The sequence below is a fragment of the Falco naumanni genome, chromosome 15, assembly GCF_017639655.2.
Source record: "Falco naumanni isolate bFalNau1 chromosome 15, bFalNau1.pat, whole genome shotgun sequence".
NCBI lineage: Eukaryota > Metazoa > Chordata > Aves > Falconiformes > Falconidae > Falco > Falco naumanni.
In genome coordinates, this window is record NC_054068.1 from 20,609,533 (window position 1) to 20,625,013 (window position 15,481).

A 15,481-nucleotide genomic window follows, 5' to 3' on the forward strand; every position below is an offset into this window, starting at 1 on the left:
CAGGGCGAGGGGCGGCCGGCGGAGGTGATGCCCCTTCCCCGATCCGTCAGCACGGAGCCACCGGCATCGGCAGCTGGTGCAAGGGGACCGTCCCTCCAGCCAGCTGCTGGCCGCTGCATCCTTCCTTTGGCTGCTGCCTGGAGAGGCACTTGGGGTTTTTAAGTCTGCATTAAAAACTTGTGGGAAAATTCACCCTAGGGCAGAGCACGGCATTTCTGTAAAAAAAAAAAAAAAAAAAAAAAAAAACTAATTTAAAGCACATTTTATATGTATATAAAAAAAGATGAGTCTCTATAGAGTCCCACAACCCAAGGGCTTATGGAGCCAGTGCTGTGCAGATGGCAGGGCTTGTCACCTGGGCTGTGTTTCACCCCCAGAGATGTTTCTAGAAGGGGTGTTTGAGCATCAGGGTGGATGATGAGGAAGGGCCGTGGGGCAAAGCACATGAGAAGGGGGGTAGAGGGGACAGCCTCCCACACCAGCCTGCTCCAGCCCCGGTGCTCAGGGTTTCATCATTTAAAGGGAGATGGGTCTGAGCAGCAGGTTTGGGTGACGGAGCCCTCTCAGAGCCCCTGAAGATCTCCGGCTGCCCAGTTTGTCGCCGACTGTTGGAGAACAAGCGGTGTGGGGGTGACTCAAACCTCACTCACAGGCTGCCACGGATAAAACAAACAAGAGATGCTCATTAAGCCTTGCTCACAGCTCACAGCCCTCTTTGCAGCCTGCTCGTTTCACAGCAGGAAATTACTTGGTCCAATGCACACATCACTGGAAATTCTTCCCTGTGGCTGAGCTTCGTTAAATGATGCTTGAGAGCAGCCCCAGTCCCCGCAGCCCTGGGTTTCCATGGGTTTTGGGGAGCAGCACGTGAAACTGCCTGGGGAACCCGTGCAAGGCCAGCAGTGGCCGTGTTCCCCATAGCCTACCTATGGAGTTTCAGTCCCATTTTTGGTTTTTCATGGCTGTGGGACAGCAGCCAACAGCCCTGCAGCCCTCTGGGGAGCCAGCGGGAACACACGCATGCACCCTACACTGCCACCGGCACTGCTAGAGGGGACACCAGCCCAGCCCCAGCAAGAAAGGGTCTTGCACCCAAAGGATCGGTTTTGCACCCAAGCCAGTGTCTGTGTTTGCTGCTGCTGTCCCGTGGCATCCATCCCACGCTGCAGAAAGCTGTAAAACACAGAACACCCCCTTTGCAGGGAGCTGAGCTCCCCTCCGCGTGCCACAGCCACACCGCCGCTCCCCTGTGCAGACCCTCCACTTCTGTCAGCCGGTCCCTCACCTTCACCGCTATTTTCTTTGGAGTAAGAAATTGTTTCAGGGAGGCAGGGGGGCCAGATCCCGCACCACGTGCCAGGGGGTGAGCACAGCACGCACTGAGCAAGAAATATCCACCAGTGGCTGCTCTGTTAGAGGTGCCGGCCCCGTCGGCGCTAAAACGCAGGGCAGCCCCTTAGAAGGGTGACAGATCATCAGCGCAGTAACGAGGACAGCTTTCAAAGGGCCCACTAGCTGTCACAATTAAAAGTCTCTTATGAACTCATCACAGCAGAGCACGAGCCGAGTTTGTTGGCAGGAGAAGAGGTCCTGCTACGGCCGGTGGCTCCCAGCTGCCATGTGCCATGCCAGAGCGCTGCAAGGGATGGCTGGCATCCCACCCTGGCCAGAGGCGACTAGCTGGAGCGAGGTCCTCCCCGCAGACCCTGCTTTTCCACCCTGTTCCCATCCCCTTTCATGCCATCTTTCACGCTCCTGGACCACAGGGTAGTCTTTCCAGTTTATTCCCTCTTTTGTTCTGGTCCCACTTTGCAGCGTGGTGCCCCATGGTCCTGCTAGCACATCCTGCCCTGGATGCAGAAGCAGAGGGCAAGACACCGAGGGTTTGAAGGACCTGGTGACTAAGGCACATCGGTGGGGTTGGTGGTTTCGGAGAGTCACACGTCCCATGGACCCACCGACACCAGGTCCCGACGGTTGTAGGCCAGACGTGCTCTGCAGAGCAGAACCGAAAGCAGAACCAAAAAGAGGATCTGTCTTCTCTGCTGTGTGAGAGCATCCGCCCAGTGGCTCCGGGCCAGGGCTGTCACTGCCAGGAAGGGGCTCGGGGGCTTCTCAGCAGCAGCAGCAGCTCTGGGCCAAGCAGAAGGCAAGTGCTAGGCAGCTCAGGAGCAGTCTGTGCATGCAACACCACCTTCCCCTCCCTTCCTTCCTCATCCTGGCCCCCAGTCCTCAAATGCAGCCAGAGCAAATGACCTGGAGCTGGGGACCACGGCATGCAGGGCTGAGCATCCTCAGATACCCTCCCCTTCTGGGCTGGGGCAGCTGTGGGCACACAGCTCCCGGGGTGGGCTACCTGAGCACTGCGGGCAAGGTGCAGGCAACAGCCAGAGCACGGGGTAAGGATGCCCCAGCACCCTGGGGCACCGAGGAAGCATGCCCCAGCACTCTGTGGCACCAGGGAAGGCCACCGAGGAGCAGGATGGTACTGAGCAGGGGGCTGCAGCATCCCACCTCTAGAGCAGGTGTCCCACTGCAGCACTGCCCCATAGCAGGGGCCACCAGGGAGAGGGGGCGCAGGGCTGTGAAGCACAGGGCTGCTCAGCTCTCAGCAGGGCCCGAGGGGACCTGGTGCTCTTTCTGGGTAGGCAACATGTCATTCTGGGCAGCGTGGTGCTCAGCTCCCTTCCTGGCTCAGAGGTGATGGTTAGTCTGGTGTTTCTGGATAGAGCCACCTGCTTCTTAAGACTAGTCTTCTGATAAGGGTTGTTCCCCCCGTGGCTTTGTTTGCAACCTAGCAGGGAATCCACACTTGCCCCACTGACCTCTCTGCTCTCCTCTGAGCTGAGAGCTCCCGGGGTTTCACCGGGACATCACTCCCTGTGCAGCTCCATGCGCTCAGGAACGGGGGATGCAGAGCAAGAGCTTGCCATGGGAGAGGGCTGAGGCAGTGGAGATGCAGACCAAGGCCCTCATTAAGGGCCAGTTTCAACATCAAGACAGGCGGGATCTTGGAAGAGGCATCGTCACATCCTGCAGAAGCAAGCGCAATGCACAGAAGGGACACAGCCGTACATCGAGCAGCAGCCCACTGTGCCAAGACAGCACCAAACCCCAGCCAGGTCTCGCATCGCTGGGTTAAAATGATCAAGTTGAGTGAAGAAGCCAGGAACGAGCCTTGGCAGGACGTTCAGTGCTCCTGGCCACCCCATGCCACTGCACGCCCAGCCACCCCAGAGGAGCCGGGGCAGCCAGCAGGGATGTGTCCCTGTCAGTGCCCGCCCAGGCACCAGCTGCTGGGGTGAGCGCCGGTCACCCCCCGGACCCACCTCCTGGGGGGCTGTATGATATAATGTATGATTGTGAACAAGACTGAAATGCAGCTCTGCAAAGGGCTTGGCGCCGCCGCAGCAAGGAGGGGAGGAAGGACACGGGGTCATCTCTCCAGCCAAAGGCAGAGGCGGCAGGCGGGCCAGAAAACGGGCTCAGGCAGGATGCGGGGGCTTCAGATGGTGGCATCCTAGCCTGGGCAGAAGGATAACCCTCTTCCTTCTCTCTCCAAATCCATAGCCTAGAACAAAGCCAGTGGTTGGCACCCAGCACTAGCTGTGAGCCCTCGGTACCACCTGTCCCCTCTTCTGCTCAAGACCCAAGCCAAGAGCCACAACCACTTTGGCCAGCCTGAAGCGAGGGCAAATGCAACGGTACCCGCTAGGCTTGAAGGAAGCGGTGGGTGTCAGGAATGCCTGCCCGGCGGGTCCCCCTTCCCTCCTGCCCACCCCCGTTTTCTCTTCCAAGCTGGTATGCTTGGGTCCCTGCTCACCCCTGGAGGCAAAGCCCTACTGACCAGCCTCTGCAGCTAAACCCACCCGCACATGGCTCCTTCCATGCACCGGCTTACCTGCCCCGCACTGCCCCCCGCTCTTCTGGGACCTCCCAGGGAGCACAGCCTGAAGAGCCGCAGTCTGCATCACTGCTGCGAAGGGCCAAAGCCCCCAAATACTCCCGCAGGATCCCGGCAGCAGCAGCAGCAGCAGCAGCAATCCCCCCAGCCCTGTGCTTCGGTAACAGCACGCTCACAGGAGATGCTGTTGAGGCTGGGTGCATTCAGCAGCCCAAAAGTTCTAGTTCTCCTATGCTGCTCCTATTTCTTTATCCAGCAGCTTTATCCAGCAGCTGTACTTTGCTGGATTTTTGCACGGTAGGAACAGCGAAAGCTGAGAGGGCCGGGGATGGGGATGCACACCGACAGGGCTCACGGGGACAGGGGGACAGGCTTGCCCAGCAAACCGGCAGCTAACAGCTGGAAAAGACAAGAGCTTTTGCATGCAAACCTTTCCCCAGCTCTATTTTTTTTCTGTTTTCAAGCTAACCCATCACCTGCTATGGGGAAGAGAGAGGACTGCCAAGGGCGACCAGTTCTGTAAAACCAGGGAATTACAGGCTGTGGAAGGAGGGAAAGCGGCACACCGGGGAACCCTGCGTCTACCAAGACACCCTCAGCAAGTCGGACAGGCTGGAAAACACCCCCCACTCGCCATGGGGGCTGCGGGCACGGCAGCAGCCCGGCCAAGGTCCCACCAGCTGCGGCGAGCCGTGGGGCAGCCCGAGCGAGAAGCGCAGTTTCCCCTCTCCCACCTCTTCCCCTCCGGCGGGGACCCGATTTTTCCCCGGGCACCCCCGGCAGGGTGACAGCAGCGGAGCGCTGGGCTCTGCTGCCTTCCTGCCTCCCCTCTGCCCCCCGCCTGAGCCCAAGGCAACGCTGGAAATTCACTTCTCTCGACCCGTAATCGAGACAGCTATTTAATAAAGTTACTTAAGCCCCGCTCCCAGCCAGGCAGCAGCTGATGAATATGCATGTACCGGGATTTACATTTTGTGGCAGCGTGAAGACAGGATGTCAGGCAAATGAGTTATGAGAAATGTTGCCGATGCAAACGCTCGCTCTGCTGTAACTTCTCACTGCAGTTCTCATCCTCGTAGCCATTTTTGTCATTCTCTTATTTGCATTGGAAATGTAGTAACAAAATAATCTAACTTTACAGAAATCGGTCCTGTTTCTGCGCAGACAGGATAGATTCCTAAATATACCTGTAATAGAGTCCTGACCTAATGGTGGAAAAAAAAAAAAAAAAAAAAACCAAAAAAACGCCAAAAAAAAACCAAACTGAAAGAAAAACCACACAGAAGTCCTCCCAAGATCCTGTCAGGCCATGAGTTTTGGAGTTCTTCAAACCCACGTCTCGTTCTCTTAACTTCCCACTTAACTTCCCAGCCTGTACCTGAGCAAGGCTTATTGTCAGCCAAAACCCCACGGACCCGCAGGGACAGAAAAGCCACCGTTTTCACCCACAGCTCCATTTTCATAGTTCTCTGCTTCCCAAAGGGGCCAGGACAGCTGGTGGCTGCCGTTCCCTTCAGGAGAGACCAGGAAGCCCGATTGCAGGTTTTGGAAACTTCACCAAAACGATGGAACGGTTCATGCTCTGGATTCTCTCGGGTTAGAGGCCGTGTAACTGCAGGAGGTTAAAAACCAGCCCAGAAGTGACCATACCCCACCCGCTCCGCTGGGGCTCCTGGTCACCAACGTCCATCTCCAGTAAGCCCCAGCGTTTCCAGTGGCCTTTCGCTCCCCAGCTGGACACGGCCACTCCCGAGCCACGCCGAGGGCAAGGGCTGTACAGTTTTACAGATCCTCTTCTGCCGGAGGTGCCTCCTGCAGGAAGGTTTTGATTCCCTCTGCTATTCCCACACGCGGGAGAGGCAAACTCAGGCGAGGAGGAGTCAGGGGACAGGGCACCCCTGTCCTTCAGGTGCCTCCGCTCAAGAAAAGCTTTAGGAATAAGGGACTCATCCAGTTGCGATACACCTTGGGCAGAAAAGTGGATCATTCCATGAACTTGGGGGTAAACGGAGGAGTTATCTAAATGGCTTTACTAACTGCTCTTTAAAGATGCCTTTCAAAATGCGCTGCTTTGATGGCAGAGCCCACAGCAGCTGACAGACACCGTCTGCCGTCGGGAACACAAAGTCAGAGCCACACAGTTTGTCATTTATGTCTGCCTTCAAAGCCACCTCCCTCCCCATCCCAAGCACCTTCAGAAGCACCACAGGTCACAGTCGATGCCGGTTTTATTAGGCACAGTCGGATTTTAAAAGTACGACACAAGGTTATACTTTGTCCTTTTGCACGTAAACAATTGCAAAGCAGGTCTCGAGTTATTAAGAAACGGATCCTCTGCAGGATTTCAGCACATCACCACCACCCAACATCAGATAGTTGAAGGTACATCCCTGAAGTTGCAGCAGCTTCAGAACAGGTTTTCAGGTGCAGCACGTGTAATTCGTATTTTCCCCACGTTGCATGATGAAATTCAGGAAACAGGGAAAAATAGGTTGTTTTCCTCCTCATCCAAAACAGCACGATTAGCAAGGTTTAACAGCTGCTGCAAAAATGTGTCAACAACGCTCTTCTGTAAGCGTGCACAACTGTTACAACCCGACAATAAAAATTCCTTAGGGTCACTTCGATGTAGGCTTTCGGGGCAAAGAGGGCGTGTCAGATATATATAAAAAAACCCAGGACCTTTAGGGCAGCAAAATCCACATTTCCCCAGCATATGCCATATGAAAGGTTTGGAGGGAGCCGCGCATACCCCCCGACAGTCCCCAAAGCACGGGGACATCCCGGTGCAGTGACCGCTGGATGTCACTGTTGCTTCAGCCACGGCCACCAAGGCAGCGCTGCACCGGCCACAGGTTGGCAAGTCCGGCCACCAACACGCGGGGCGTCCTAGGGGGACGGCAGAAATAAGGGCACGGCGACTCGTTTTTCACTACACAGAAGTTTATTATGAAAGTTAAACATACAACACAAAAAGTAGCAAAAGCAATCCTGTAGCTTAAGGCAACTCTTACAGGAGATGAATTCAAGAAAGATGATGCAACTTCAGTTTAAATAGAAATTATGAAAAATATCAAATTGCATCAATAACTTAAAATGCACTTTAAAAAGTCTGCGCTAACCAGCAGAGGGTAAGGGCTCGTGATCTTAATGCCAGCATTAAGATATCAAAAGCAGCAGAATGCTAAATGATGATAGGGAAAGTTCAGTATTTACACAAAGATAGCAACGTTAATATCTGATAGCATAATTTCCTGTGTACTTCTGGTTTAAAACCACCGTCTGAAACATTAGGAAAACCTTTTAAAATAAACCTTCAGACTATTCCATCAAAAATACACAGATGGCAGAGAAGATCCAAGGCTAGGGATGCGTGCGGATGCATGCGTGTGTCCCTTAAATAACTCATTGCAGAAACACTTTAGAAAAATTATTTCTTTGGGGGAAGAAGAGCGAGAAGAATACGTGGCCACAGAGTGAAAAAGGTTATCTTTCAGGTGAATCACATTTAAATTGAAGTATCAAAATATTTCTATTTGATGACATTCTCACAGTTTACAGTTATTGACATTTTTAAGTGAATGTTAAATATTCATATTATTAACATACAAAGATTCTCCTTCACATTGACATCTGCTTACATTTTTGCAAGACCTCTTTTGCATCAATTGTTTTGCCATTAATGAGGAATGTAATTATCGTAATTATAGAATTTAATAAAGATTTAACTGTTCTAACCATACAGAGTTTCTACCTTCAAAATAATTCTTGAAGTACTGAAGTCAGATCATCCCTTTCAAAAATGTATTTAAGTGACATTTCAATTAATCAGGCTGTACAGGAAGCACCACATTTTAACAGAGCCAAATGACACCACATTTCCAATCCGTTTTCTTCAAATACTGGATGCAATGAAAAATTTGGAACAAGTCCATTCACCATCACCCCAAAATCAAACAAGCTAATTCACACAGATTAACTCATCCCAAATCTTACCCTGTTAGAAAATGCAATATATACTGCAATGTAGTCTCAATTTGCATAAGATTTACTAGAAGTGTCCTATGCACAGTACAAGATTTTCTGCACACCACCTCATCTCGACTTTTTACCGTTCAGCACAACTTTACAAAAAGCCTAAGATATAAAATATACTTAAAGCAGCTATCTTAAACATCATTTAATACATATCACCTCGGCAGCTGATCACTTTTGTTCCCAGTTTAACATGCTGTTGAATCTGATTGTAGAGTTGCAGTATCCCTTTTAAGAACTATTTAAAAAAATCCCTGAATAAAACAGAAGCCAGCCTGCGACTTCCTATGAGTTTCAGTAAAGTACTATATACAGGGGTATAATAACCACCCAAACTCACTTGAGACAGAATAAAATCTAAGACAGATACTGGGGCAGAATGCATTAAAGCATGAAAATATACATTTTAAAATTTTGTAATTTAAAAAGTGGAACCAAGGAATTGTTAGCAGTTAAAAGAATACTGCAACTGTAAACGTTTACAAACCCACAAAGTTTGAAAACTGATCCCAACAGCTCTGATTCACTGGGTTTAGCCTGGAAATAATGCAAAATAATGTCAGCAGTTTTAAGGTCTTGCAAATTTAGGAAAAAGAAAACTGAAAGATAGATAAGAATGCGTAGCTAAATTAAAGCAGGAGCACAATAAGGACAATCAAAATTCCAAAAGCCCATATTAAAAAAACTAAGCTTGGAATGCATTGGCTTCCAGCAGTTTACATTAAAAAAAAAAACAAAACCAACCAAACAACAGAAAAAAAAAAAAAAAAAAAAAACAAAACAAACCAAAAAACCCAAAACAAAATTCTAAATCTGTAATATCTTGACCTATTTTTTAAGTGACAATTTTTATTACAGTTGAGAAAAATGGTTTTATAGCTGCATAAGTTTCCATTTCACTAAAATAGTGCCAACAAAAATAAGTTTGCATAGAAAAACGAAATTTCAAATTGCCACTGGCTACATGCTTAAAATGGGAAATGCAGGTATTGTAACATAAACATAGTGCAAACCATGGCAGTTCATGGTGATTTTGACTGCCGCAGGTCAGGAAACAGACCATAGTATACCCAGTTATCACAGTTTCTGGTCTTTTATTAAATCCTTTGCCAAGTAGGAGCAATGCATGTGTGCAGACCCATGGTACGCCTGCTGCGGTTGATTAACGTAGTTTGAGATCGTCGCCACTTCCTAGATTAGATCCAGGACTAGGGTCTTGCTGTCTTCTTGCCTGTGTTAATAAACACATATTTAGGATCAAAAAAAATTATTTGGAAGTTATCAGTTTAGTTAATTTATTCAGTGTATTAACATGATTAAGACCACAATCAATTCTAAGACAGAAACTTTAGGTTTCAAGCAGTAACCAATGTGTTCATTTTTAACATCAAAATCATTTGGAAGCAAGAGACTTCCAGAATAGTTAGGCAACAATTTTGCATCTCTTCTTCCAAAACACATTTTCTTTCCTGTGAAATTCCCTTCTGTTAACCTTTTCTGTAAATGTTTTCAGGACCGAGATCTGGGGGAGAAAGGCTACAATGCAGGATGGCAAAGTACGGTACATCATTGCCGAGCAAGTCTCCCTCCAGTATTTTTGTGGGAAACGTTTACTTTAGGTTTTTTCTGGAATACAGAGACTTGTAACAACACACTAGCACAATTTAATCTATAGATTGACATACATTCTTAAAAGCTGGGGGGTTTACTGCAGCATACTTTTTTTTTTCTGCACCTGTAAAGTTAGCAATAATACAAAACTGAGAAAACTCTGGTACTTATGATCGCACCCCTGCATTAAAAAAAAAGTAACATATGTTCTCCTTTAAATAAATGATTCCGTTAAACAGTTTGAATTGACAGCATTTTAAAGAGGAAATTAAGAACGGTCAGTCGTAGTAATACCACTCACAGTAACCGACATTGCCATCTACTTTCTCTACCCATACGCATGCAGGCTGCCTTCAAGTAGCACACACAAATGCTGCAAGTAAATACTTTAAAACTTTGATATACTTAAATTTTAAAGCAATATTTTAATTCTGGGAACATCTAAGACATTTTAGTATCTATACTTTTATTACATGTTTATAGCCTAAATAGCTGGCACCTTGGCCTGGAACAACCACATGACCCAAACAGCATCAGGGCTGCATTCTCAGCTGGTGGAAGGCAGCACCACAAAAGCATTATTTGCTCCATTAGTTTCACCAGCTGCAATAACCTGCCACAGGTTATTTCAGGGCTTCAAAAAAAAAAAAACAAAAACCATAACAAAAAACCTCTCCAAAAAATGCAAAACAAGTGACCGCTTCCCTCCTTTGAAAGGCTTCTCTTATTTTGTTGAGCGAGGCGGGAACAGACTTGGTGCATGCAGTTGTACCACCGAAACATGGAGTTTAAGCAGTTAGCACGTTTACACGGTCACACTGAACAATACAAGTACTTTATATCGTGACTAACAGCAACGTGAGCGCTGCTCTTAGGTGTTCCCTGGGCTCTTCTGACTCACACTTACTGACACAGAGGAAGCCTTCCCGCCCGTGCAGCAGCTCCCCCAGCTTACGGCGTGCTGCTTGCTCGCTCCGGTGTGAAACAGCCAGCCAGCAGAGTCTGCAGCTCCCAAACCCTCTGGCATGTGCTGCCAACACCATTTCCTCTAATTTACAGACTTTTCTCTCTTCAACTCTTCCTCCCTGATCTGCCATTCTTCTTGTCTGCCTAATTTTATGTTCCCAGTGCAACTGGTTAGCTTCACCCAAACACAGAACTGTTGCTTCCTTCTCTTATTTAAATACCAATGTAAAGCTATGTTTTCCTTTCATGTGCAAAGATCCCGTCCCGATAGAGTTCTTCATTCCATAAATCCCTCTAGTAATCAGCATGTTTCTAGAGAAGACAATTCCCTCCTGCACTTTCTTCAGCGGTCATATTGCCGTTATTGTTTTGGAATCACCCTCGTTATTTTAAATATCACAACTGCTACCTACTACACGTTTATGCACCCAGTACTGTTGTTGGTTGCATTTTAGATCTGCACTGGCCACACTCTGAAAGAAACAATCTGCTTTTCCTACATGCAGAAGAACTCTGAACATGACAACTGACATCACTGCTGGTACGCAAACCCACAGATTTCTCAGTAATCTTTCTGAGGAATCGCATTAAAACAAACAGCCCTAATCACGTACAGTGCTGCAGATTTTTAAGTGCTTAAGAACGCACTCCTTTCAGCCCCTGAAGCAACTTTTGCAAACTGCCCTCTTTGTTGAGATGCAGAATATTGGGAGATGGCATTTAATTGAGATTTTCACATTATTTCCAATGGCCAAATCATTGAGCTTTGGCCACCTAGATCACTGTGGAAAAGCCCACACTTTTCCCCTTTTTTTTTCTTCAGCAAATAAGCAAACTGTGCTGTAGAGATTTTATATAAAATGGTTGTTCAACAAGTTTAAGTAGATACTTCCACGCTAATTTAAGAGTTGTACTAAGATTAACAGTTCCACTTTGCACACTTTTCTCATATTGAACAGACTGTAACAAGATTTATTCTAGTTTTAACTGCTGCCTCTTTCTTCTAAAAGGAAACGAAGATGTGCACTGTCTTTAAGAATCACCGAACTCTTACTTATACCAGTTTAGTTAACAATTTTGTACTTGATAAACATTTTTACACTTAATTAGAAAAAACCAGCAAGTTAATTGCTGCTATACTACTGCTTTAAAAGCAACAGTTTCTTCAGAAAACAAATCACATGCACAGCAATTTTATTGTCAAGTTTCAGTGAGGACTCCAAGATATGGGCATATGGTTGCATTTATGCTTTGCCTAAAGTGGCCTTTTCTTTCAAAACATATGAAAGAATTCACATGATTCGTGACCTCATTGCTACTTGTAGAGTTTGCAGAAGCCACTACTGAACAACTACCAGATTTTCCCTTTCAAGTGATACGCAGAAGGCATGACAAATTACCCTAAAATGTACCAAAAGCAGTCATTACAATATCTTACACTAGTATATGTGGGATAAAGGTGTAATTTTGCATTTCAGTTAAGTGGGGATTTACACAAGCAACTGCAACATGTTGGAACAACAGCTCCGCCTCACTGAGACACCCTCCTTTACTTGTGCTATAGTACCATGCAAGAACACGTACACATGAAATGCCCTTATTCTATCAGTCACCGCCCTGCCAAGGCGGCATGTCCGCAGTATGTAGCAACTACTACTATGCTTTATGTGCTGGGAAAAAAAAAAAAAAGTAAAAGCAACATCTATGTATGCATCTAAAAATTAAAGCACACTAGTAAAGGACCAGTGAAATCACCTTGTATGTACGCAGCCAGCACATTGTAGATCATCAGGCATGGGGTGATATTTTTGTCTACTGACAACAGACAAAATATAACTTTCATAAGAAATGCCGCAAGATCCTTAATGCTCCCTTGCAGGAGGAGTGTGACTACTGGTATGGTAGTATCTGGTAGTTCTCCTCTGCCTATTACAGGAAGCCAAAAGTTCCCTTTTATAAATGTAAAATGGGAATTTCCAGAATTGTCTCGGTATGGGGTCCCATAGTCCCAGCACAGCTAATCAATCCTCTGAATTGCAGTATTTGCTGTAATTTCTGAAGTGCATGTCTTATGACGCCATGCAGAAGCATCAGAATTGCTCTCAGTGAATAATGAGCTCAGCTTCTCAAAGATTAAGGAGACTTGCTTCAATTAAGAAAGATGCATCTATCTTTGCCATTGGAAAATGGAATACTCTGCCATGAGTCACATACGAGTCATGAGAAAACAGTAGTTATACATCTTATCTCAGCATATTTCATTTTTCAGTCAAATGCTCATATTAAGTTTGAAGCACTACTCTGAACGTTATTCGTCTGCTATTTAGTGAAAGGATAACAAATATTTGCTTGCAAGAAAAAAACCTGTAAATAGTACACAGATCCCACTACAGTTGTTATTTTCCTAAAAATGGATGTATTTTAACCAACACTGCCAGTTTCCTTCCAAATATCCTGAAATTGAATAGTTAATGTGATGGACACACAGGGAGTTTCAATACCCAAAAATACTTCGCACTCAGCTTTCAGCACATGAAGCCATGCAAATCTTCTGCAATACGGAAGGAATTATAACTGGCCACAAGCCATTTAAAACCTCCAACGCTGGAGACTGTATGATGACCGACTGAAAGAATTGCAGGAACGTATTTGGCAAAAAAAATATTTCAAAGCCTCCTGTGACACGCTAGTCTAGATTTATTCACGCTGAACTCATCACGCTGATACCACAGGGGTAATAACATAATAACAAACAAGAGAAAAGTTACTAACAAAATTAAACATGACTTGAGGGTAAACAAGCGCAAAAAGTATCCCCTGCAATACTCTAACACCTATGGTCTCTTCAACCCTGTGATCTCTGAGCTTTTCCTGAGCCTAAACATAGGCTAACTAGTATGGGCTAAAAGTCCTATCAAGAGTACGATGCAGTAATATCTGTACAAAATTGGTTTTCTTCTTAATTAATTAGATAGCTTGATATCATCACATCATTAACTTAGAACTGTGAGTCTTTTGGACAAACCATGCTGTAGCATTTAAATCTGTTACTGGGGCACTTCGGAAAAACAAGTCTAAGGATAATGGCAACTAAGGAAGGTGGCACACCAGCAGTTCCTCCAGCAGCTGGGACAGTCCAACACCGTCCTCCTCCTCCGGCCGCTCAGTTCTGACCCATGCTGCTGTTACTGTGCTCTCACCACTGCCAATAAAACTCCTTAAGCTGGCTTTGAGAAAGCATCTGTAACTACCCCATCCCTGTGCACGTTCAGAGGCCTCTGACATAAGAAACCAACTCCTGAATCCATGTGGTAACATCAGGAAAAGATAATGCAGCCCCACCATGTGGTTTACACGATAGCTCTGAGAAAGCAGAACTAGGAAAGCTGGAAGTAAATTTAGTAAGGATGGACAGGGCTGCCATGAAGATGGCCCACCCTTTCGATGAATCACTTAAAAGAAAAACAGCAGGCACAATTAGGACCTCTGAATCCTAGGCAGTGAAATCACAAGTGTAATATGCGTTGCACATATAACTTGGGACACTGGCGAAGAGGAGGGAAGAAAGAGGGAGATAATTTGAAGGAGGGCTGTCACAAAGAGTAGCCAAAATAAAGTCTCTCCATGGTCAACTCCACTGCAATTCTTTAATTGCATTCTGGCAACTCCATACTGCTGAAACAGACAGAGCAGATGCATTATGTGCCTTGGCATCTGTCATCTATAATTTACTAAATAAGTGAAAAATCAGGCTATGTTATGAGAAACTAAACAGTGAACATTTGGATTCTCTTAGAAGGACTGTCAACATCCTGAAAGGGATTTTAAAAAAAAAACCACCCAAGCCCGAACCTGAGAACACATTGCAGATACTTTTCTAAAAAGCATACAACCACAGGACAAAAAACCCCACCCAAAAAAAAAAAGCGCACCCTGAAATAAAGACAGCAATACTCAGAAAAATGACCAGCTGCAATCAAGCACACCTCCACATCAGTCCTGCTGAGGCAGGCCCACACGAAGAAAAGCAACGAACTAACTGAAAGCTCTTCTCGGAGCTGCTGGTTAGTAACAGCTTCTCCTGTAGAGATGTGAACCTGGTTAAAACGCGGGCCACGCCTCCACCTCATTTACCCTTCTCAGAATTAAAGTCAGCAAAACTGTGCCGCTACGACACAGTCAGAATGACAGGTTCCATATAACAGGACTTTCTCTGGTCACAGTTACAGCCCGATGAAGCACCCTGTACTGCTTTCAGGTCTCAGGGGGGCTTGAAAACAGACTCTCCCTCTCAATCTTCACTTCTCAGAACAGCTTCAGCTGCAGCAGCATCCTCACTACGTACTGAATCTACAAACTGCTGGCAGTCAGTAGGGTTTCAGATTTTTACCATTCCTAGCAGGTGTAGTTACTGCCACGAGACTTGTGTAGCCTAGATCCAGTCTCTGGTTGCTTTGTTTTGCTGGCCGTAGCACCCATCTTGCCATCACCTCTCTCCTTTTCACTTGAACCTGGGAAGAAGTAGCCTCGATCTTTTTTAATTATAATATCAAGCACCACTTAAGATTATGCAGATATTGGAAAACAGTTTCTGTAAGAGATCTGGATACTAGACTAAGTCCTTGTAGAACAATTAATATTACGAACTCTATACCTGATGCTCTTTTTTATTCCTACATCCATTCTGATTGTCTTTTGAGCTCACTGAACGTCAAAATAAACAATTTTCTTAACAAAGGCCATACATAAAAATCATTTAGCACCTACCTCCATCAAGATTTCATTTCAAGCTTCCAACGATCTACTTCCTAGAAACAGAGTACTCTTCACTAAAAAACACCCATCAATTCATCAATGGCGTTTATGCTGAGTCTGCTCGCCCACCACCAGCTGCTAGAGAGCACGACCAGGCCAAGTAACACAATTTGCTTACCAATCCCGATGTGCTCTCTTGCCTGAAATCTT

The 15,481-nt window shown here is 46.5% G+C and overlaps 1 protein-coding gene across 3 annotated transcripts in view; it reads right to left on the reverse strand.

The window, feature by feature from the left end:
- Window positions 1-6,829: 6,829 nt before the first annotated feature.
- The window catches only part of CBFB (core-binding factor subunit beta), a 42,907-nt gene continuing 34,255 nt past the window's right edge, over window positions 6,830-15,481 (reverse strand). For all 3 annotated transcript variants that reach the window (XM_040615373.1, XM_040615372.1, XM_040615375.1), the window contains one exon: window positions 6,830-9,170. In XM_040615373.1, coding sequence (XP_040471307.1) covers window positions 9,102-9,170 — 69 coding nt within the window. In that variant the 3' untranslated portion in view covers window positions 6,830-9,101. The remainder of the gene's footprint in view (window positions 9,171-15,481) is intronic.